This window comes from Colobus angolensis, unplaced genomic scaffold (assembly GCF_000951035.1).
Source record: "Colobus angolensis palliatus isolate OR3802 unplaced genomic scaffold, Cang.pa_1.0 Scaffold404, whole genome shotgun sequence".
NCBI lineage: Eukaryota > Metazoa > Chordata > Mammalia > Primates > Cercopithecidae > Colobus > Colobus angolensis.
Window position 1 is genome coordinate 369,587 of NW_012117422.1, and position 24,955 is coordinate 394,541.

A 24,955-nucleotide genomic window follows, 5' to 3' on the forward strand; every position below is an offset into this window, starting at 1 on the left:
AACTTCACTGCAGATCAGAGAAAACTGGTCACAGGCACAGGGAGTCGTAATCATTAACATACAGATACCAAACATCCAGTTTAAAACAGTAAACTATTACTTTACTTCATGGTAAATGTCCATGTTGAAGAATCCCAGGTAATAGAAAACACCTCTTTCATCCTACTAACTTCTCCGAAAGCCCCATTGCTCTGGTAGTCAGTTTTTAAGTATCGTCTGCCTTTTAAACACAAGTAAAGCATAAAACCGAGAGTAGGTCAAAGTTGAAAAGACTTTTCAACTATAAGAAAATGATCTGTTTCAAAACCTAAGCACCTAATCCTGAGGGAGAGGTATAGAGCTGCTTAGGGCCACAGTTTACCAATTAAAAAGTGAGCACCAAAAGTCTTTAGTTGTAACAATGTGCATGTTCGGTTTACCTAACAACTTTTGGTTCTCTCAGCATGCAGCAGCAGGCCGCACATGAGAAGCAGAGCTGGGAGGGGTGGCTGTGAGAAGTTTATATGTTTCTAGAGAGAAGTTTCAGCCAACCAAACCTGGAACCAATGGCTTTCTGGGCAAAAGAACCATTTCAGGTCATCTCAAAGCCTTATTTTAAAAAAAGCAAAACACAGTGTACTAAGAGTGATGCTTAGACTCACACCCAGTTAGAAGAGGTTTTTTTATGTTCATTACATGTAAGGCTCCATGATAACCTGCAATACATTTTAGAAGGATTTTTGTTATAAAGAGAGGAGAAAAGTATTAGCACTTAATATACTTAACAAACAGGATGGGCATGGTGGCTCACGCCTGTAATCCCAGCACACTGGGAGGCTGAGGCGGGCAGATCACGAGGTCAGGAGATTGAGACCATCCTGGCTAACACGGTGAAACCCCGTCTCTACTAAAAATACAAAAAATTAGCCGGGCGTGGTGGCGGGCGCCCGTAGTCCCAGCTACTCGGGAGGATGAGGCAGGAGAATCACGCCACTGCACTCCAGCCTGGGCGACACAGTAAGACAGCCCCAACAAGAAGGGATTATCCAGTCCATGGTGTCAGTAACACCCGATACTTTGAGTAATCCCATGTTAAATGGCATCACCACTGACATGATCTCTGACAAAGGACAAATGGGGCATTACTGCCCGCCCAACTGTATACACTGAAACTGTGTTTGACAGTATATTTAAAATAAGATGCCTTCGATCTTCTTTGGGTTGCAAGCTAAAATGAGTTCATCTGTTGGATCAAACTAAACTTTTTGTTCCATAAGGAGATTATTCTTTCATTCTTTGAGACCAGAAACTATGTTATTTTCTGATAAAAAGCATAACCCTAGATATACATGCTTCTCTTAAGCAAGGACTAACCAAGGTCCTTGGTTACTCAAGTCAGTATTGACCTGGCACCTGCCACAGCTGGACTCTGGCACACCTGGCGATGGCCCCTGCCAGGCTATGGTTGTCAACAGTTCTCCTTGGGCTTCAGGCACTGTCTGCCTTCTCTGCTTGCAACTTACCAACCCCCAAGAGATCAAAGTCAAACTTCAGGCTAAAGAACACAGTTTTATATTATGCCAAGCACAGAGGAGATTACGACTGGAACAGAGTCAACAGCATACAGCCTATCTTTTAAAAAAAGATGTCGGAATGAAGAAAAATCATGTCATTCTCTCTTTCTTCATCTCATACTCCTCACCCAACAGAAGCACACTTTTAAAAGTGGACCATGCCAGGTGTGGTGACTCATGCCTATTATCTCAGCACTTTGGGAGGCTGAGACAGGAGGATCACTCGAGGCCAGGAGTTTGAGACCAGCCTGAACATCTTGTCTCTTCAAAACATAAAAAAGTGGCCAGGCACGGTGGCTCATGCCTGTAATCCCAGCACTTTGGGAGGCTGAGGCGGATGCATCACCTGAGGTCAGGGAGACCAGCCTGGACAACATGGTGAAACCCTGTCTCTACTAAAAATACAAGAAATTAGCCGGGGGTGGTGACAGGCACCTGTAATCTCAGCTACTCAGAAGGCTGAGGCAGGAGGATCGCTTGAACCTGGGAGGCAGAGGCTGCAGTGGGCCAAGATCATGCCATTGTACTCCAGCCTGGGTAACAAGAGCGGAACTTTCTCTCAAAAAAACAAAAACAAAAACAAGTTAGCCAGGCATGGTGGTGTGTGCCTGTAGTCCTAGCTACTCAGAAGGCCGAGGTGGGAGGACTGCTTGAGCCCAGGAGTTCGAGGTTATAGTAAGCTATGATTGCACCACTACACTGCAGTTGGGCCACAGAGTGAAACCTTATCTCTTAAATTTAATAAAAGAAAAAAAAAGGACTAGTACAGTTATTTACCTTCTCTTCCAGGAGTTCTCTGAGATGGGTTAGACTTCTCAGTAGTCTGGAAAAAAGGTCCTGTTGGGCTTACATGGTTACATGGCAAATATAGCCAGTGTTTTCTTGTGTGTCTTAGTCACACCTCCTATTATGCCAATTGTGTTATACTGTATTACACATACATATAATAATACATAAAAGTGATAACAAATAAAATAGGAAACATACCACAATTCCCAGGGCCTTCAATATATTAAGTTTGCACATAGGACAGGTACAATGTTCACTAAGCCAGGGATCCACGCAGGATTTGTGGAAAACATGCCTATAAAATAATGGAGAGTTATGTCACAAATTACATACCAAGAAATTTATTAGGCCAAAATGGAAACAAAGGGAATTTTTAGTCTGTTTTCCCCCCTTTCAGAACATATTTTAAGCCCCAAGAGACAAATATTGGGAATTTATTAAAATATAACTTGCAGAAAATCTCCTGAACCCAACCTCATATATACAACACTGTGGAAGAATGGGTAAGTAGGATTTGGTTGTTTGGACCTTTTATTTTACCAAATTCCAAAAAGGACTAATGGAAACTTAGAAAATTTATTAAGAATGAAAACAATCACACTTTACAAACCAGTTATGCTTTCTACAATAGCTAACATAGAAAAATGGAATTTCAAAAAGATATTAAATCATGGTTAAATGAAAAGAGTTCTCTGTATAGTTATTAGTTTTATGGAACCCTGTTTGAATGTCATTTTTAAAAACTTCTGAGCAATTTGTGTTGAATGTTTATAAAAGCTACAGGGAAGTTGAAACTATTTTAAGGGGTAAACTGTGCCTAGATTCAAGTAACACTTAGCAATTTTCAGCTGAAATGTTAAAGGGGGAGGATGGGTGATTTTCTCTCTTATTGAAGAAAGTAGAAAGCCACAGCCTTGTGACTGGAAATAAGTCAGTCAGAGGGTTTTGCATTCTTAAAAAAAGGAACTTGTGCCCTCTGGAAGGGAAGAAAGACTGCAGGAGCTGCAGAAATTACTTCTCAAGCTCTAGCACCTGGCCCAGCAGCTTTCTGAAGCTCTACAGTCCTGGCCAAACAGGGAGAAGGTGGGTGCCAGGACAGACATTGAGGGCAGCTTTGGAAGAAACACTAATCTGAGTTTGGGATAAGATAAGAGAAATTTTTGAGTAAGATGCTAAAGTGAACCATGGTATACCTTTACAACTTTGATTGTCAATTTCCAAGTTAATGTTATTTATAGCTGTTTTAAAATGCAGTTTTGATTTATAAAAAAGAGGTCTAGAAAACTCAGTTTCTGCTGGGATCTGGAACAGACATTCATGCTTACAACTTACAATTTCGGCCTGAACAATATACGCACATGTCTGCCTACCACTGTTTGATGGCCTTACGCTCATTTCTTTGGGGACAAGAGTAAAGATCTTGAAGAATGGATTTGTCAGTCTAGTCTTAAATTCTCAGACAATGAAATAACTGGAACCATCACCCCGAAGGCATTTATTTAAACCTTAAAGCTTTTACTTAAGGGCTGGAAACCTGCCAATCCATAGGTAAGCCCCAAATACATTCAGCATGCCTAAGGCATTATGTCTTATTCCTCGTAGCCTGTGTGTGTGGTGCGGTTCCTTACTACAGGGTGTCCCCAGAGCCAGCCTAGACTTTCCAGCAGGGGTCAACTGCACTAATGCTGGCTGCTGACCAGCAAACACCACAACAGGCTTCTTAACCCTTTTGGTGAATACAAACTCCCTTAGATCTGATATAAATTACAGAACCTCCTTCTAGAAAGTCACAGGGACGCAAATGCCTGGTATCTTGCATACACGTTCAGGAGGGGTACGGACCTGTGCACTGGGTTAGCACTAGGGTGGGGTGGCCGGGGAGGTGCTGCAGGTCAGGCCTACATAGGGCAGATGATGGGACTTTGATGACTGACAGGTAACAGAAGAGATATGGTGCTGTGACCTCTGATCAGGGCTCTGGTGCAGGAATGGGACGTATCCCGCTGGGGGTCGGGGGAGGCCTAGGTGCTGTGTTCTGATCAGAGCTCTGGTACAGAAGTGAGAGGTATCCAGATGCAGTTGGGGGGTGGCTGGGCTTGCTGAACTGTTGGTGGAGACCTGGTAAAGCCGCAGCAGCCACCTGAGGGGATAGAGGTGTGGTCCTGGTGCTCCCTACTGGGGCCAGTTTTTGCTTTTCCCTTTTCTGATTGTCCTGTCTTTCCTTATTCAGAAAGAAGCAAATGGTATAATCCTTGTATTTTCTTTTTAAAGCTGCATGAGTTCAGTGTTCTCTGCCTGTTTCTTTAACCTGAAATTAGTTAAAAATATGTTTGGGTTCTTCAGTAACTGTTTCCTTCCAGGATTACTGATATAAAAGACGTGTCCGCCCCTCTGTTTTACTAAACAATTAAAAATTTCTCCTCTAGGCTGTAGGGTACTATGAAGAAAAACAAAAAAGACCAACTGGTTCTCTGGCGACAAATTTAGAAAACCTTCCTTCCAACCTTCCTTCCTTAGCTAACTGAAAATCTGAAATATTTCTGGTCTTTGGGCTCTCCATCCACCCCATCCCTCTCTTAACCCTGACCCCTACCTCAGAGCACTAAACACCCTTCCTTCCTAATTATCTTTCCAAATTCCCCACCAGTCCAGCTTCCGTGCAACTCACCCAGAGATCCTCAGTCTCAAATTCCCACGGCACATCCCTCACTTTCACTAACAAATCTGGGTGGCTGTTCTCTTCACCCATGGCCCTCCTCTCCTTCCTGTCTCTTCTGTGATCTCCACAGGCAGCTGCCCTGAATGTGGTACTTTGTCCCCCATCACCCATTGTCTCTTCATTGCAACTTTCACTGAACTCACCGTGGCCTTTCCTTCCCTTCTAGGCAAAGTTCTGCTACACCAGTCTGGTGCTTGGCAAACCACCTTTCTGCTGTGCAGAGCTCTCAGCTAAGGACTGGGCCACGGGCGTTTAATCTACCTTGGGAGGTGTTTGGAGCAGTCAATGCAACACAGCGTGTGGACCACTCAGAGAAGTGCCAAGGCTGAGCACATGCAGGGCCATCACACCGGCAGAGCAGCCCCACCAACTGGTCACACTCCTGCACGCCTAACCATGCTCGCCCTCACTATGGCTGTGGGCTCTCACTGTGGAAGGTGCTCCATGGACACCCAGGAGGCCTCAGGAAGACACACCTGGGGCAAGTGGGGCCTTGAAAAGAAGTTCCCCACTCACGTGATAAAAACACACATAAATGCAGAACAGGCTCGCCACACATAGGGTGGGTGGGTGGTGCACCGGGACAGAAAGCAGGTAACACGTGGACAGTGAAACATGAAAAGCACAAGTATACCGAACTTCAACAAGTCCTTTATTCCTATGAGAAATACTTTGGGATACAGAATGAGAAACAAACGTGAAAGGAACAAACCCAGCAATAATGAAATTCAGTGCCCTCCCCTTTCCTATGTCCCACACATGCCATAAACTAGAGTGAGCGGAAGAGCGCTGTGGGAGGGGAGGCTCTGTGGGAGGAAGATGAGTTGCTCTCACAGCTCTGCAGCCTCTTGGTGCCGTTTAAGAACCTGGCAAATATAAAAGGATGCAGAATTATTAAAGGTCACAGACAGAAACTCTCTTCTGTTAGCTGGAGCTGGCAGCAGTCACCGTCTCTATAGGCCCTCCGTTGCAGTGGAGCCTCAGACATCTGCAGTGCCAGCCCCCCGCTTTAGCTCCCAAAGTGGCATGGAAACATACGTTCATCCATCCACGCTGCAGCACTCCACTTCTGAAAAAGTACTTCTAACTACTAAAAACTCCTATGACTAACCTTTAAGAGGTCTAAGTAAGACGAGGTGACCAGCTCCTCAGTTTCTAAGATCTGCTGGCTAACATCCAAAGGAGAATCAGCTGTGATCACTAAGCCGAGGAGGGGGCCCCTCCGCCATGCTAACTGCCACCTGTCCACAGTAAACAGTGCGACAGAAGAGGAAAAAGAAAGGTCATGTGGCAAGAAGCAGGCAATCCCTGAGAGGCTGGACAGTTTTGGATAGAAAGCCCCACCTGAGCTTGTGAATTGTTAAGATGGACAAGAAGGTGTCCAGGCCCATCTCCCTCCCTCACGGAAGTGGGGAAGAGGCAGTGGGCAGGTATGACAGGAGAGGCTGTGGGGTGGTACTTGGAGGGTGATGGCTTTGAAAGACAGGTTTAAAAACTGGACTGGGAAATACGAGTGTGACGAGATGCCGGCGAGTGGAGACAGAACACTGGAAGGAGCAGCCAGCCAACAGAACGAGACCCTAAGGAAGGGAGAGAGCAGGCACGCAGCGGCGCGGGGAGGAGATGCATGGACCACAGCAGAAGGCCTCTCCAGCCTGAGTGCCTGGGTCAGCAGGCTGAGGAATTCCACCCATTGCTTCCTCTGGGAAGTCGATGGTGAAGGGGTCCTCTGCGAGTGGAGAGTAAGTGTGTGAGTTAAGGTGCTGAAGTAGAGTGAACACACCTGCAGGTGCTGCTGTGACGAACGCGGGACGCCAGCCAGGTCGGGGCAGGGCTCTGCGCAGCGGCAGGCCCGGCGGGGAGGCTATGTCTGCCAAGTCAGTTCAGTCCCGTGGGAGGACGGTGAGGGAGCAGAACCGCTTAGCAACATGAGGTACAGAGAGCCACAGCAGGTGACACCGACTCTGGCTTCAAAGACACTAGGGGCGGGGAGGCGTCCCAAGGCAGAAGGAATTCTGTAAGCAGCAGGTTGGTGAGAGCGAAGGCGCAACTCTGCGAGTGGAATCTGCTGGGGAGAGGCTTGAAGAGGCGCATAGCCATCCTCAGCTCAGTGGTTCTCATCTGGAGGCAGCTTTGGTTGTCACAACTGTGTGTGGGTGGGTGCTACTGACACCTAGTGCCAAGGACACTGCAATGCCCACACCCCTAAACAATGACAATGGTCCCAAATGTCGACAGTGCCAAGGTGGAGAAATGTTGCTCTAGGTTAAAGACTGTCACAAGTACTGCCTGATGTATAAAGTTAATTTGTATTACACCTGATAATTGCACTGTCGCTACATGGCAGTGAGATGGGGTGCTGTGCTGAGCAGACTGTGCGGTGCAGTCTAGGGAAAGTTACAGCTTGGTGACACAGGGGGTGTCAGAGGAACAAACAGCCGCTCAGTTCCACAGCAACAGGGAAAACTCTACACTCAGCCAGGGCAGTGAGCACGGATAGTAACACAATGACCCAGTACTGAAAGACAGCCGAGTGACAGTACCATAGAGGGTGCAATGAAAGAAGTATGCCAAAAATTCTAACACTCATAAGCAGACCACAAACACAAACCACTTCTATGGTGGCAGGTGCAGCTGCAGAAATGGTTCAGATCAACCATGGCCTGGACCTTGCTGGAGGGCGTGGCCTTGCAGCATCAGAATCGGGCAGGAACTTATAAGTGCATACGCCTGGCCTCCACTCGGGATGTTTCTGAAAGCCTCCCAATGACTCCGATGCACAGTTAGGTCTGGAAAGCAGTGAACTAAATTTAAGAAGAGGGACAGACGTCAGGCTCACGCCTGTGATCCCAGCATGTTAGGATGCTAGGGTGGGAGGATTACTTGAGGCCAGGAGTTCACAGCAGCCTGGGCCACATAGTGAGACCCCAACTCTACAAAAAATAAAAATTATACAAAAGGAAAAAGATAACTCCAAATGAAACTGTGAAAAGTCAACACTGAAGGGATGAAGATAATGGGATTAAGCTCCCAGAATAACCTACTTCAGGCCGAGCCTCCCCTGAGGACCCCTCATTTTAATAATGCCCATGAATGGTTTTGGAGGCCCTCATTTTTAGGTACCACACGGTTCTAGAGGATCCGGGGCTGAAATAGCAAGACAGAATTTGGAGCGCCTTGGCTTCTCCTGGTCATTCCAGTGTTGAAGCAGGCAAGTGTGGACGACGCCTCCCTGTGTCCCGCTGGCCCTTCTTCTGATTTGCACTTGCGTGTGCATTTCCTTTAGCCTCACGTTTAGACCATCAATGACTGCATGTGAAGGAAGACTGGTTGTTCCATAGTTTAATTTTCTACAGGACAGCCTACATTTAGTTTCATAGATTTTCCTTTATATATAAACTAGAATGACTTGACTTCTAGAATCTTGGATTTCTGTTTCAGTATATGTAATTCTTCAGTTTGTTTTTTTTTTAAAAAACAGATTTTCCTAGACACAAAATAGATACTTTGTAAGTAAAATAAGACCGGTAGCCTCATGGAGATAACAACTCACAATTATTTTATTAATTCACATGCTCCATATTATAAGGCTGGAGTTGTGTGGATGTCTTTTAAATAGATGGGAGAAGAGGCAAACTCTTTGGTTTTAGGCTTCTTGGCAGGTGATTTCCTATTTATCCAATTGACACTCAGAACTGTGTATCTTAGTTTCATACTCCCCAGCTCGAGAGGAGCCATGGGAGAAACCAACATGGGCACCCAGGCACAGGCGAATCTTCTCACGGAGGGAGGCTTGGGTCCTATGTGGGGAGCACGACATTAAAGGCAGGCCTTGACACAGCTCTGCCATTTCTGAATGTGCAACCCTGGAACCTGCTACTGGCTCACCATCCTTCACTGCACAACGGGGAAAAAACACCCTCTTAGGACTGCTGAGAGAATTTAGGAGAAGATGAGTACAGTCTGCTCAGAGCAGAGCACCTGAATCACAGCAGGCACAAAGCAGGTATCAGTTCTCTCCATTTTACATAATCCAGGTTTAGAAAAATATTTAATCCAAGTCCCCGAAGTTGTGGTACCCAGAGCCAGGTGAGCTTGATGGAAGTCTCACTGAAGGGCCTAGTGACGTAGTCTAAGATGGACAGGAACAAGGGACTGTTTTTGAAACCTACATGAATCACAAATCAATGCCGAGCACAGTGGCTCACGCTTGTAATCCCAACATTCTGAGAGGACAAGGCAGGAGAACTGCTTGAGTCCAGGAGTTCATGTTCAGCTGTGGGCAACATAGCAAGAACCCCATCTTTAAAGAAAACAGGTTGGGTGAGGTGGCTCACGCCTGTAATCCCAGCACTTTGGGAGGCTGAGACTGGCGGATCACCTGAGGTCAGGAGTTCGAGACCAGCCTGGCCAACATGACGAAACCCTGTCTCTACTAAAAATACAAAAAAATTAGCGGAGCGTGGTGGGGGGTGCCTGTAATCCCGGCTACTCAGGAGGCTGAGGCAGGAGAATTGCTTGAACCCGGGAGGCGGAGCTTGCAGTGAGCTGAGATTGCACCACTGCACTCCAGCCTGGGTGACAGAGCGAGACTCTGATTCAAAAAAAAAAAAAAAAGAAAGAAAACAAACATAAAAAGACAAATGAAACCATAGAACAAGAATTCTCAACCTCAACACTCCTAGGCTGTGTCTGGGGAGTCTGGAGGCCGCGTGCCACGTCGCATATTGGCTACACCTAGGAAGGCTATGCAGCCTGCATCTGCTGAGCAGCACCACTCCCTGCCGGCCTCAGCCCCATGGCCAGCAATGCACAGCAGACGTGGCCTCCAGAAAGCCACGGGGTGGGTGGCACTCACAAGCAACGGAGATGCCCACTCTGCAAAGGAGGCATATAAAGCACCTTAATATCATTCTTTTTCAAACAAATGAAGTTGACATACTTGCAGGGGAGAATTCGGACGACATCATTCTGCTTATAGCTCTCTATGCAGACTGCGCAATGATCAAAGTCTGGGTCAGTTTCCTAAAATGAAAAGTACAGAAACAAAAGTCACATGCTGCAAGTATACACATAGCTGGGATGCAATTCAGCTCAGAATCTTTCTGGGGCTACTATGGTAAGCAAGTGTTATAAAGTGAAAAATGATTAAAATTAATTTGTTTTTATTTTCCTAACTATATTGGCCCAAATTATGTCTAAGCCAATCTATTTTGTTTTTAAAATTATAACAATCTGTATTAATTCTGTTTATGATATGTCTTACAAAAATGAAGTTGTAACTCTAATTTTTTCAAGGTTAGAATCAGCTTGGACCATCATGATCTCCCCGTCCCTCATTGCCCCTGTATGACTTATTGGTCTGAAGAGGTTTCACTGCTACGTTTGACAGGCTGGAAGCTCACCAGGATGCCCACTTAAAGACACACTGAAGTACAGACAGGAAAGACGGTGAGTCGAGTCCCAGTAGACTGCTGTCTAGAAACCCACCCCAAGACTGGGAGCTGTGAATCTGGTCACAGATTTGGGATGGAGAAGAGTCATTGGCTCAATTCAATACTTAGTATTCATCAAGAGTGAGAAAGAGTCAGCCAGGTATTTAGACACCAAATGAATTGAATTCCTTCCTCCTAGGACTGAGAAGGGGTTTTGCAAAAGTTGTCATGAAACAAAACATGCCAGGAACCTAAGCCAGGAAAACAGACTATCTGCCATGTCATTGTCACTTGGACTGAAACTCAGTGGACAACTCTTGCCAGGCCTAGCAGGTACAAACTAAGATGAATTGGCTTTAATGATTAAAGGAAATAACTGTGCTGGCCTGGGATACAATGTAAGATGAGTAGGTTAAATCCGCTCCAGGGAATTTCATCCTAATGTGGCAGCTGAGGCTACCAGGCCAAGAACACATTTACACTGTTACACTGGTTACCACTCCTCTGCCACTGAAATGCAAGCTGTTTTGATGCTACTTATATTTTCTTGAGTGATTTCCCCCCTTTTCTGTTTCCTTGGTGCACAATAAAGTTCACTAAGAATGTCTCTACCTTATAAAGTTGTTTCAAAGGCAACTAGATATGGTGGTATCAAGGCAATGGGAATACAATGGGTAAAGTCCAAGAAACTGATAAAACTTAGGAAGACAGAGAATCATATGAAATTATTCTTCCAGGCACAACTCTGTGCTTAAACATTAGAATTGGGTGTGGGGCAGGAGACAGTTTTGGTTTTATGCCTTTTGAGATTCCATTTTCCCATTCTAGAAAACCCTGAACACTCTGAATGTAGGGACAGCACTAAGGTGCAGCTGTGTCCTTCTAGCGGAGAAGCAGGGCTCTACTGTAACTAGAGCTCTGAGAGGGGGATGTCAGTTAGAGGTCTCCACCTCTCCACCACAGCAGCCTGACACTGCCTCTCTCCCTGGTCCTCCAAGCCACCAGCGATGACCCTGACACACTCTGACACTGCCTCTCTCCCTGGTCCTCCAAGCCACCAGCGATGACCCTGACAGCGATGACTTTGCTCTTCTTTCAAACTGCTCAACCCATTGTAAAGAGAGCCCTTTTTTAGGTGAAACTCCCTAGAAATACAGGTCTTCAATTCTCCATGTAATTAGTGAAAAAATAAAACAACAAGAGACACAGCAAAGTCCCAGGAAGTATAGGAAGAAAACACACATCTTCTGGCTTTTTAACGCACAAATGGTCCACTAGAATTCTCTGAAAATGTATGCTAGGTTTTAGCAGAAGAAAACTCTGTAGGAAAACACAGCTAGAGTTACTGTAAGAAAGTAGTTTAAAATAAAGCATTAGGTAGTATAGTTGGAAGAAAATCTAACAAATGAAATGTAAACAATTAGGGTGTGTCCTCTCCCACCAAACAAAAACAAAACTGTTTGATTATTTTTACAGTGCTAAAGTTAGTTCATTACTGTACCTTGTCACCCTTCTTTACTGTCCTGGTTGTCAATTTACTGATGGCTTTCTTAGCTGCATCTCCAAGACGACGCTGTGAAAATTGCAAATGAAAACAGATACTAAGTGTAAGATCTCTGAATGACGTACTTTATTTCTAAGCAATTAAAAGTATAAAGTCTCCATTTTACTACATTCCTCTCCATGTCCTACATATAAGAGAATGATAAAAAAAAATTTTTTTAAATAGAAAAACTGGTGGCTGTGGCACAGATTCAGCATTCTGGTTGAATAACAAAAAGTGTTAGAGCACCCTGTTAGGTCAAACTCCCTAGAAATATAGGTCTTCAATTCTCTAGCAGTAAAAAAGTCAGGTGTCATAATTGCTGCATTTTGTGTTGAATAAACATTTGAAATATCACAGCATTATCAAACCTACTTCTTGTACACTCCAGAGCCACTCCTGCTGCTCTAATGGCTTTTGGATTCTGCTCAAGGAATGATCACCATCAGGTGTGTAAATGCTGTCTTAGAAAAGGGGAACCCTGATTGCTCCTTGAAATTGCTTATCACATCATCAAGCGTGAAGAGAAGGAACGCGTCACAGCTCTACTTCTGGCTCTGCTATACTATCCTCTGTCATCCTAGGAAGGTGTATTTACCTTCCAGGGTTGAGCTGTTTTCATTATCTCTAAGGTGAGGTCAGAGAATCTCCAGGGCTGGATTTATGCAACATTCTCCCAGATACTGCTAGCACTGCTTGGCACCAACAACCCAAAGATGAAGAGATGGTGATCCCTACCCTTGAAAAGCTCACTGAACTGGGAACAGTTACATTAATGGTGAACCCTCAAGCATGCCCAGGGCCAGGTGGCAGCGCAGAGGAGGCGACTAGGAGGGGTGGGGCGAGAGGCAGGGGAGGAACATCAAGGAAGGTCTTGAGAAGTCGAGGCCCGGGTTAAGACTGGGAAGGGGTGAGACGGGAAAGGCATAGGGTTAGGAGGTGGTTCTGGGTGTAGGGATAGGAGGAGGTTCCAGGCAAAGTCATAATCTGGTAAAGATAAACAGGTGTAAAGAACAGGTATGTGAAGAAAACTAAGGAGAGCATCTGCTTTCCTGTTCAAATTAGAAAAGCTTTGTGAATCAGAGGGCCCTAGAACATTCACACTGGGACAAAGGGCACAAACCGAGACTGTCCCTGGCACATTAAGGAGATGGTCACTCTAGACACATCCGTGCCCTACACTGCGGGAAACGGCAGATGCTGCTCCTCACGGAGCAAGGCGGAGACCAAAACAAGATACCTTAACAATGTTAAAAACCCACACAAACATGTAAGAAAAAAGGTAGGGGAAAGTTTTAAATACACAAAAGAACAGAGAATAATTTAATAAAGCCTTCCCTATGTACCTAGCATCCGGCTTCCATTACCAGAATTTTACTTCTATTTTTCATCTGTTTCCCCTCTTTATTGTGTTAGATGATTCTGAAGCATATCACAAGCATCACATCATTTCAGCATAAAATTCTCACTAAGCACCTCTAATAGATACGGGCTTTTGTTAGATGCCATTATCTTTCCTAACAAAAGTAACAATGATTAATCAACATTATCCAATACTCACACTATACTACAAGTTCCCTAGGTGTTTACAGAATGTCTTTAAGTAGCTGGCTTGTTTGAATCGAGATATAAAACCCACACACTGCGTGTGGCTGCTCTGTCTTCAAAGCCTAATCTATGAGTCCCCTCTATCATGCTGATTTTAAACCGCCTATGGAGACAGAACTGACGTAAAATAGACTGCATATATTTAAAATCTACACCTTGACATATATTTAAAGTTACATTTGAAGTTGCATATGAAATCTACATGTTTTCACGACCTATGAAAACCTAGCTACAATCAAGACAGTGCATCGATCACATCCCCAAATTTTTGTGCCCCTTCCTAATTCCCTCCTCCCGCCACCCCATCCCTCCATGATCTACTTTTTGCTATAGCAGTTTGCAACTTCAGGAATTTTATATAAAAGGAATAGATACAGTATGTACCATTGTGTGTAGGCTTCTTTCACTCAGCATGATTATCTTGAGATTAATCCACCTTGGTGCATGTTTCAACAGTTAACTCCTTTCTAATGTTATCTAGTATCCCACTGAAGAGATGGCCCACAATATCCTTTCACCTGTTGATGGGACATCTGCATTGTGGTCCAGTTTTTGGCTATACTGAAAAGCTGACAACATTCTTTAGTTGTATGAAGACTGTACAATTCTTTGCATGGACATATGCTTTCTTTTTTCCTGAGGTAAACACAACAAGTAGAAAGATGGGCTCACCTGACAGGTGCCTGACTTTTATTTAAGAGACTGCCAAAGTGTTTTCCAAACTGAGCATACTATTTTACATTTGTACCAACAATGTGCAACTATAATAGTTCCTCCACATTCTCACCAACACTTGGTATGGTGAGTTTTTGTGGGTTTTTTTTGTTGGTTTGTTTTTGTTTTTTTCCGAGGAAAAGTCTTGCTTTGTCTCCCAGAATGGAGTACAGTGGTGCAAACATGGCTCACTGCAGCCTCGACCTCTGGGGCTCACTCAAGTGATTCTCCTGCTTCAGCCTCCTGAATAGCAGAAACTACAGGGGTGCACCACCATACCCAACTAATTTTTTTATTTTTATTTTTGTAGAGATGAGGTCTCACTATGTTGCCCAGGCTGGTATCAAGCTTCTTGGCTCAAGCAATCCTCTCGCTCTGGCTTCCCAAAATGCCGAGATTACAGGTGTGAGCCACAGCACCCAGCCTCCTTACAGTTTTAATTTGCATTTCCCTATTGTAACGATGTTGACCATCTTTTCCTGTACTTATTGGCCATATGTACATTGTTTCTGGTGAAGTGTCCGTTCAATTTTTTTGCCTGTATTTCTGAGTTGTTTTCTATTATTGACTTTTGAGAGAACATTACATATACCAGATAAAAATCCTTTTGCATGTATTTTCCCTCACTTTATGGCAATTTCGATGAAGTCAATCATTTTTTCATTTGGTAGATTGTGCTCTAGTATCATATTAAGGAATCTTTGCCTATTTCAGGGTTACAAAGAAATCTCCCTGTTTTCTCTTCTAGAAGTTTTATGGTTTTATACGTTGTATTTAGGGTTCTGACTCATTCTGTGTATTCTGTCAGATACAGATGAATTTTTTTTTTTTTGCATATGGACATACAATTGGTCTAGAATCATTTGCTGAAAAGGTTGTCCATTCTCCACAGAATCACCTTTCCAAATCTGTCAAAAATCAATTGTACATAAATGTGTGGGTCTATGTGCGGACACCACGCATCTATTTACCATTAAGGAAATACAATCCTGTCCTGATTTCTGAAGCTTTGTAATAGGTCTAAAATTAGGTGGTGTTAACCATCCTACATTTCCTTTCTATTCTAACATCCTTGTGGTTTTTCTTGAGATTTTGCACTTCCATATGAACTTTAGGATCAGCTTGTCCATCTCTATGATAAAAGACATCAGGGATTTACAATGAGATTGTGCTGAATGTATACATCCACTTGGGGAGAACGGCATCTTAATAACATTAAATTTTCCACTCAACACTGTGTGTCTCTCTACCTACTTAGCTCTCTACCTACTTAGTTGATTAATTTCTCTCAGCAATAGTTAGTTTTCAGTATATAGGGCACATAGCATATTTTGTCAGATTTACTGTTAAGAATTTCCTATTTGTTGATAATATGGAAAATGGGATTTCTTAAAATTTAACTTTCTTAGAGATGCGGTCTTGTTATGTTGCCCAGGCTGGACTCAAACTCCTGGGTTCAAATAATCTTCCTACCTCAGCCTTACAAGTAGCTGGGACTACAGGTGTGCGCCATCTGCTTGATGACAATGCATTTTTAAAAACCAATTCTTCATTACTCATATATAGAAATAAAATTAATTCTTTTATGTTGATCTTGTATCATGGAACCTTGTTAAATCTGTTGGTCTTTTTCATAGATTCCAACATATTTTCTACACGAAATTTCTACAGAAAATAATGTTGTCTGTAAATGAAGGCAGCTTACTTCTGCATTTCCACAATGGATGCCTTTTACTTCTTTTCCTTTTTATTTACTGTGCTGACTAGAATCTAAAGAACAACGCAGAAACAGAAGTGACCAGAGGACACATTCTTCTCCTGTTCCTAATGTTAGAAAAAAGAATTTAGTTGTTCACCATTAAATATAATGGTAGCTGTCAGTTTTTCATAGATGCCCCTAATAGTTTGAGGAAAGTTTTAAAATCAGGAATCGATGTTGGACTTTGGCAAACATCTTTTCTCCATCTATTGAGATCATACAGTTTTAACTTTTTCGGCCTGCTAATATGGTAATACATTAATTTTTGAATGTTAAATGAAATTTACATTCCTGGAGTAAACACCACCTAGTCATGATGAATTTATACATATTGTTGAATATAATTTGCTAAATTTTTGTTTAGAATTTTTGCATCTACGTTCAAGAGGGGAACTGGTCTGTAGTTTTGTTTTGTAGTATTTCTGTCTAGTTTTGGTATTAGGAATGATACTGGTGCCATACAATGAAATTGGAGGTATTCCTGCCTTTTCCACTTTCTGTATAAGTTAAGCATTTGAAATCAAAATCTGAAATGCTCCAAAGTATGAAATGCTGTCAGTGCCAACAAGAAACTCAATGGCAATGCTCACTACAGCATTCTGAATTTCAGAATTTTGGATTTTGTATGCTGAAATGGTAAGTATAATGCAAATATTCCAGAATCTGAAAAACTTCTGGTCCAAAGCATTTTGGATAAAGGGTATTCAACCTATAGTTTGTTTGATATTGTTATCACAGCTGCCCCATGAACAACATCGAAGCACCCATCTCCATCAAGTCATCTCCTATTAATTACTCTGGTGTAGTATCTATTTGTTCTTGAATTTCTCCAACATCCTTATCTTGAAACCCTTTACCCTCTGACTTTTTTTTGTCATATCCACAATCCGCTTCATGATTTCCTTGACTGGCTCTATCACAAATCCTGTGAACTGATATACAATGCCTGAACACAGTTTTCTCCCATAGAAATCTTTTGTTTAGACTTTCATGGCACTTCCTATAATAATAATGACATCTTCAACAGTGCAATCTTTCCAGACTTTCATGATGTTTTATCTGGATTCTATTCTATAGCATTAAATGCTTTACGCAGCATACTGTGGGTACTAAGCCATATGGGTCCTTATGACTCCCTGCTCTAGAGGCTGAATTCGAGGCATGTCTGGGGTCGAGAAGACCTCTCTGAAGCCTTCAGTATTGAATTCATGGGGTTCTGGGTGGCCAGGGACATGTTCCAATATCAAAAACACATTAAAAGGCAGTCCTACTCTGGCAAGGTACTTCCTAATTTCAGGGACAAGGCACTATAAAACCAATTCAGAAAGAGTTCCCACTATTCGGTCCTCCCTGTTTTGCAATTAAAAACTGGTGGATGGTATTTATAATTTCCCTTCTAGGCTGGGGTTTAGTAGCTTTATCAATAACAGCAGTCTTGATCATATACCTGACTGCATTTGCACAAAACAAATGCCTGAAGTCTTAGTTCCCTCTTCTCTTCCTTACTACTAAATGTCCTTTGTGGCATTTCCCCCCTCAGATAGGGCACTTTCATCAACATTAAAAATCTGTTCAGAAAAATAACCTTTCTCCTGAATGATTTTCTTAATGAAATCTGGGAATCTGACTTGACTGCTATTTCTTGTCAAAAGCTACTTCTCCTGTTATCTTGTCATTTTTAAAGCCAAATCTCTTTCTAAACTTTTCAAACCAACCTTTGCTGCCACTGAATTCTCTAGCTCTATATCCTTTGCTTTGCTTTTCCTCAAATCACATTGGATACTATAGGTATGCCTTCCTTATAGAAATCCTGCACCAAATAAAAGCTGCAAAAGGTATTTAGCAAAAAGTATACCGTTTTTGTGCCTGTTGGTGTAGCTATTGCAATGGCTTCATGAGTAGATTTTTCTGTTCTCTTGTGTGTTTTAAATGATATGCTAAGTCATTCCTTGTGAAATGGCAGCACCTGTGCTGAAGACCTCTATGGTACGTATCAAGCAATACAACTTTTTCTTGTAATGTCATGACTTCTCTCTGCTTCTTGGGAGCATTTCCAGCATCACTATGGCACTTCATACAGGTCCCATGGTGTCATATTTAAGGTTCGTGAAGTTGCACTAAATACAATGAAAACTACGTTGAGAACTACAAGAGATCACTTTTACGGCAATAATCAACCTACTGGAGGGGCAAACTGCGCATAAGGGTAGGTCACATGACATTTTAAGTGGATACTGGCAACACCTGCGATCACAATAGCAACAGGTGGCTATGAAACTGTTCCATTAATACATTACATACTACCGTTAATTTTATGCAGTTACGATTTAACACAGTTTACATTTCTTTCAACTGTGACTGCTGCCTTGTATTTGTGTGTGTTTTAATAATTGTTAACTTTTTACAATGGATCTTTGTATATTTTATGATAAATGATACAATAGACTAGTATCTACATGTATTTTAAATATGATGACATACCTTTTTCCACTTTTGTGTGACCTCTTCAATTTCTTTCATCAGTATTTGAGAATATTCCTTGGTTAAATTTATTATTCTTATGTATTTTATTTTTATGTGACCTGTAAATAGGACTGCTTCCTTGATTTCCTTATTATCTAATTTGTTACTGGCGTATAGAAATGATACTAACTTTTGTTTTTTTTTTTTTGAGACGGAGTCTCACTGTGCCGCCCAGGCTGGAGTGCAGTGGCCGGATCTCAGCTCACTGCAAGCTCCATCTCCTGGGTTTACGCCATTCTCCTGCCTCAGCCTCCCGAGTAGCTGGGATTACAGGTGCCCGCCACTTTGCCCGGCTAGATTTTTTTTGCATTTTTTTTAGTAGAGACGGGGTTTCACCGTGTTAGCCAGGATGGTCTCAATCTCCTGACCTCGTGATCCGCCCGCCTCGGCCTCCCAAAGTGCTGGGATTACAGGCTTGAGCCACCGCGCCCAACCGAAATGATACTAACTTTTGTACACAAACTTTGTATCCTCCAACTTTACTGAATTTATCAGGTTTATGAGTTTTTGGTGAACTCTTTTGCTTTTTTTCTACATATGGTCACATAACCTGAAAAAGGAGACAATACTCTTTACGATATGGATGCCCCTCCCTCCCTTTCCTTTCCTCCCTCCCTCCCTTCCTTTCTTCTATTTTTTTGCTTAGAGACGGGGTCCGTACTCTCTCATCCACGCTGGAGTGTAGTGGCGTGATCATGGCTCACTGCACCCTGGACCTCCTGGGCTCAATCGATCCTCCTGCCTCAGCCTCCTGAATACCTGGGACTATAGGCACACACCACCACACCTGGCTAATTTCTGTATTTCTTGTGGAGAAAGGGGTCTCCTCACATTGCTCAGGCTGGTCTTGAACTACTGGGCTCAAGTGATCCGCCTACCTTGGTCTCCCAAAGTGCTGCGATTACAGGTGTGAGCCACCAAGCTTGGCCACCTTTTATTTCTATGTTCTGACTGCTCTGGCTATGACTTCCAGTACTATGTGGAATAGAGAGGTGGTAATTAGAAGTGGGCATCCTTGTCTTGAACTAGTTCTTAAAGGAAAGTCTTTCAGCTTTTCCTAATATGATGTTAGCTGTGGGTCTTGTATATCCTTCATTATATTGAAGTATGTTCCTTCTATACCTAATTTGCAAAGAATGTTGAATTTTACCAAATGCCTTTTCTGTGTCTATTGAGAATATGGTATTTGTTGTTCCTTTATTCTGTTGATGTGATACATCACAATTATTGACTTGCGTATGTCAAAATATCCATCCCTGGGACAAATCCCACATTATATCGCTGTGTTATCTTTTTGATGTGTTGTTGGGTTCACTTTGCTTCAAACTGGGTTGAGGATTTTTGTGTCTATGTTCAAGGACATTGGCCTGCCGTTTTCTTATTTCGTTGTGCCCTTGCCTGGTTTTAATATTGGAATAATCTGGGTCTGGTAGAATGAGTTAGAAAGAATTCTCTCTTCTTTCATTTTTTGAAATAGTTTCAGAAGAACTGACATTAATTCTCCTTTATAAATTTGATGGGATTTGGCAGTAAAGCCATCTGGTCCTGGGTTTTTTGTTTAGGGGTCATTACTATTCATTGCTCTGTTCATGTTTTCTGTTTCTTCTTGGTTCAACGTTGGCAGGTTGCATGTGGCTAGCGATGTATCAATTTTCTCTAGGTTTTCCAGTATGTTAGTGTACAGTTCTTCACAAACCTCTGATGATCCTTTGTATTTTGTTGGTTTCAGTTGTAATGTCTCCTTTTTCATTTCTGATTTTATTTGAGGCTTCTTTTATTCTTGGTCTTTTAGCCATTTGTCTATTGAAAAAACTAACTTTTCATTGTGTTGATCCTTTGTATTGTGTTTTTAGTCTCTATTTCATTTAGTTCTATGCTGATCTTTATTATTTCTTTCATTCTACCAATTTTGAGTTTGGTTTATTCTTGCTTTTCCAGTTCCTTGAGGTGCATAACCAGGCTCTTCATTTGAAATATTTCTAATTGTTTGATTTAGGCATTCATTGATATAAACACTTCCCTCTTAGCACTGCTTCTGCTTTATCTTGTAGGTTTCGGTATGTTTTATTTCCATTTTCATTTATTTCAAGAACTTAAGAAATATCTTTCTTAATATGTTCGTCAACCGTATAGTAGTTAGAGATCATGTTGTTTAGTTTCCATGTAGATACTATTTCCAAAGTTCATCTGGTTATTCAGCTTTATTCCACTGTGTTCTAAGATGCATGATATTATTTTTATTTTTAAAAATTTGTTGAGACTTGTTTTGTAGTCTAATTTATAGTGTTTCTAAAGAATGTTACATATGTTGAGGAAAATGTGTATTCTGCAGCAATCTGATACTGTGTTCTGTAAATGTCTGTTACGTCCATTTGGTACACAGTACAGTTCAAATCCAATGTATTCTGTTAATTTCTGTCTAGATAATCTGTCCAATGCTGACAGCAGGTGTATTAGTTTGTCTTTATGCTGCTATGAGGAAATACCCCAGACTGGGTAATTTATAAAGAAAAGAGGTTTAATCAATTCAGTTCTGCATGGCTAAGAAGGCCTCTGGAAACTTACAATCATAGCAGAAGGCACCTCTTCGCAGGGCAGCAAGAGAATGAGTGCCAGCAGGGGAAATGCCAGACGCTTATAAAACCATCCCATCAGATCTTGTGAGAACTCACTCTCTATCACAAGAACAGCATGGAGTTAACCGCCCCCATGGTTCAATTACCTCCCACCGGGTCCCTCACATGACACATGGGGATTATGGGAACTATAATTCAAGATGAGATTTGGGTGGAGACAGCCAAATCATACCAGCAGGGTACTGAATTTCCCAATCATTATTGTATTGGAGTGTATGTATCCCTTGAGGGCTAGTAATATTAGCTTTACTTATTTAAGAGTGCCATGGTGTTGGCTGTAAAAATATTTTGAATTGTCATATCCTCCTGCAGAATTGATCCCTTCACTATTATCTATTTACATTGTCTTTTTTACTTTTTTACATAATGTCTGTTTTATCTGACATAAGAATAGCTATTCCTACTTGCTTTTGCTTTCTGTTTGTGTAGCATATCCTTCTCTATCCCTGCACTTTCAGTCTATCTGTGCGTCTACATATCACACAGTTGTGTCATTTTAAAAACTCCATTCAGCCAGGCTGTATCTTTTAAGTGGAGCATTTAATCCATTTAGGTTCAAAGTTAACAATGATATATGACATTTTGTTCCTGAAATACATTGTTATCCAGCTGTTTTCTAAATTCTTTATTTTTTCTTGTCTTTGTAGTTTCATGGAGTTCTGTCATGGTGCCAGTTGACTCCTTTCTCTTCTTCGTGTAATTGTTTTATGAGACTTGTGAATTTTATACTTTCATGTGTTTTTATGATGGCGAATACCAACCTTTTGTTTCCATGTTTGAGACTCCTTTGAGCATTTCCTATAGCATTAGTCCAGTGGTGATGAATTCTCTTAGTGTTTGCTTGTCTGAGAAAGACCCGATTTCTCCTTCATTTACAAAGTTTATTCTAGCTGGATGAAAATTTTTCTCCTTGTAGCACTTTGAAAATAGCATTCCAGGCCGGGCGCGGTGGCTCAAGCCTGTAATCCCAGCACTTTGGGAGGCTGAGACAGGCGGATCACGAGGTCAGGAGATCGAGACCATCCTGGCGAACACGGTGAAACCCCGTCTCTACTAAAAAATACAAAAAACTAGCCAGGCGATGTGGCGGGCGCCTGTAGTCCCAGCTACTCGGGAGGCTGAGGCAGGAGAATGGCGGAAACCTGGGAGGCGGAGCTTGCAGTGAGCTGAGATCTGGCCACTGCACTCCAGCCCGGGCGGCAGAGCGAGACTCCGCCTCAAAAAAAAAAAAAATAGCATTCCATTCTCTTCTGGCTTGTGTAGCATATCTTTCCCTATCTGCTGAGAATGTCTGTTGTCTGATGGAGCTTCCTTTATAGGTGACTAGGTGTTTTTCTCTTGTTGATTTTAGAATTTTTTCCTTCACACTGACTTTAAGCAATCTGATGACTATATGGTCATGGCAAAGTCCTTTTGCAATGTATTTGCCTGTTGTTAATCTTTGTGACTCTTGTATCTGAATGACTACACGTCTTGCTAAACTAAGGAAGTTGTTTCCATCAATTATTTCCTTAAATAAGTTTTCTAAACTCCTTGCTTTTTTCTTCTTCCTCTGAAACACCAATGACTCAAAGTTTAGTTGCTTTATATAGTCTATGCTTCTTGGACGCTTTATTTATTCTTTTAAAGTCTCTCTTTTCTGTATTTTTGTGCGATCAGATTCATCCAAAACACTTGTCGTCAAGTTGTGAGATGCTTTTCTTCTACCTGATCTAGTTCAGTGACCCCCCAACCTTTCTGGCACCAGGGACAGGTTTTGTGGAAGATAATTTTTCCACAGACTGGAGGGTAGGGGATGGTTTCAGGATGATTCAAATGCATTACATTTATTGTGCACTTTATTTCTATTATTATTAAATTGTAATATATAATGAAATAATTATACAACTCATCATAATGTAGAATCAGTGGGAGCCCTGAGCTTGTTCTCCCACAAGTAGATGGTCCCATCTGGGAGAGATGGGAGACAGTGAGAGATCATTAGGCATTAGATTCTCATGAGGAACACTCAACCTAGATGCCTTGCACGTACAGTTCACAATAGGCTTCACACTCCTATGAGAATCTAATGACACCCCTGATCTGAGAGGAGGTGGAGCTCAGGCAGTAATGCTAGCAATGGGGAGTGACTGTAAATACACATGAAGCTTCAGTCACTCACCTGATGCTCAGCTCCTGCTGTGTCCTGGTTCCTAATAGGCCATAGACCAGTACTCATGGTCTACATCACTGTTGGGAACTGCTGGTCTAAATCATGGTTAAAGCTTTCGAATGTATTTTGTAATTCCTTCGATGAATATTTCATTTCCAGGAGCTGTTTTTAAAATAAAAAACTTAGGCCGGGTGCGGTGGCTCAAGCCTGTAATCGCAGCACTTTGGGAGGCCAAGACAGGCGGATCACGAGGTCAGGAGATTGAGACCATCCTGGCTAATATGGTGAAACCCCGTCTCTACTAAAAAATACAAAAAACTAGCTGGGCGAGGTGGCGGGTGCCTGTAGTCCCAGCTACTCGGGAGGCTGAGGCAGGAGAATGGCGTAAACCCCGGCGGTGGAGCTTGCAGTGAGTTGAGATCCGGCCACCGCACTCCAGCCTGGGCGACAGAGCGAGACTCCGTCTCAAAAAAATAAATAAATAAAATAAAATAAAATAAAAAATAAAAAACTTATATTATTTGACATTTTGAGGATTTAAGGATCCATTGTTGGAGAATTACTGTATTTTTTTAGGGGGTGTGTCATACTATCTTTTTCATACTTCCTATAGTATTATATCGATTTCTTCACATCTGCACAAATAATTGCTTGTCCTTATTTTTGAATTTGTTGTTGGACTGCACATTTTTTAATCCTGAGGATGTTACTATGATGTAATTTGAGTAGGACTGTTTGATTTTGCTTCTGGGTGTGTTCAGTAGCAAATACTCTATGATTTCCTTGGATATAAACAATCTTAGTGTGGTGGATTTCTCACATGCTGGTTATAACAGTGGTGTACTGGGTGGGTGAGCTGGCTCATAACCTCCTGAGAAGCTGGGGTAACAGAAGTCATGAGAAGCTTTTCTTGTTCCCAAGTGCTGTGTACTTGTGTAAGCAGATGTTGTAATGGGCTGTGTAGGTCAACCTCAGGTCAGCAGGTGGTAGTTGCAGGTCAGAGCTGGTTGCAGTTGTAACAGTAAGGTTTATGACTTATCTTTGTTAACCAGGAGAAGTACTAAAGTGTCCCATGCAATGGGATGGACCAGGGAAAGCTCAGTGGTTTGGGTCTTACACTCAGCCTTGGGGAAGAGGAGGGGACTGGTGGGGAGAGGTGAAGCTGGGTAGAGCTGGACTGGGCAAGACAGCCATTTAGTCTCCCAACAGCAGGCACAACCACTGGCTCTGACAGGAATCTAGGGACAGTTGCCAGACCCTGCAGAAATGCCTAGGCAAAGATTAGAGCAACTGATATTGCACCAGTGTCCCTACACAGGAAGGCAAAGGCAAACCGGCTGTTAAAAACAGGCAAACAGTATGGGATCTGCCTCTCTCTTACTCTCCAGAACCACTAGGACTCATTTCCTCATCCCAACCACAGGAATCAGACAGACCATACAAAGCCTTCAGTCAGCAAAGCTGCCTTACGCAGTAAAACTTGCTACTGGGGCCAAAACCATACCTCTCAGGCAAATCTCCTGC

The 24,955-nt window shown here is 42.5% G+C and overlaps 1 protein-coding gene across 1 annotated transcript in view; it reads right to left on the reverse strand.

Annotated features, from left to right (window-relative positions):
- Positions 1 to 24,955, reverse strand: part of RNF130 (ring finger protein 130) — a 110,536-nt gene that overhangs the window by 11,426 nt on the left and 74,155 nt on the right. Inside the window, exons 4-6 of the mRNA XM_011955969.1 lie at positions 11,998 to 12,069; positions 10,004 to 10,086; positions 2,541 to 2,637 (exon numbers count right to left, since the gene is read on the reverse strand). Coding sequence (XP_011811359.1) covers positions 2,541 to 2,637; positions 10,004 to 10,086; positions 11,998 to 12,069 — 252 coding nt within the window. The remainder of the gene's footprint in view (positions 1 to 2,540; positions 2,638 to 10,003; positions 10,087 to 11,997; positions 12,070 to 24,955) is intronic.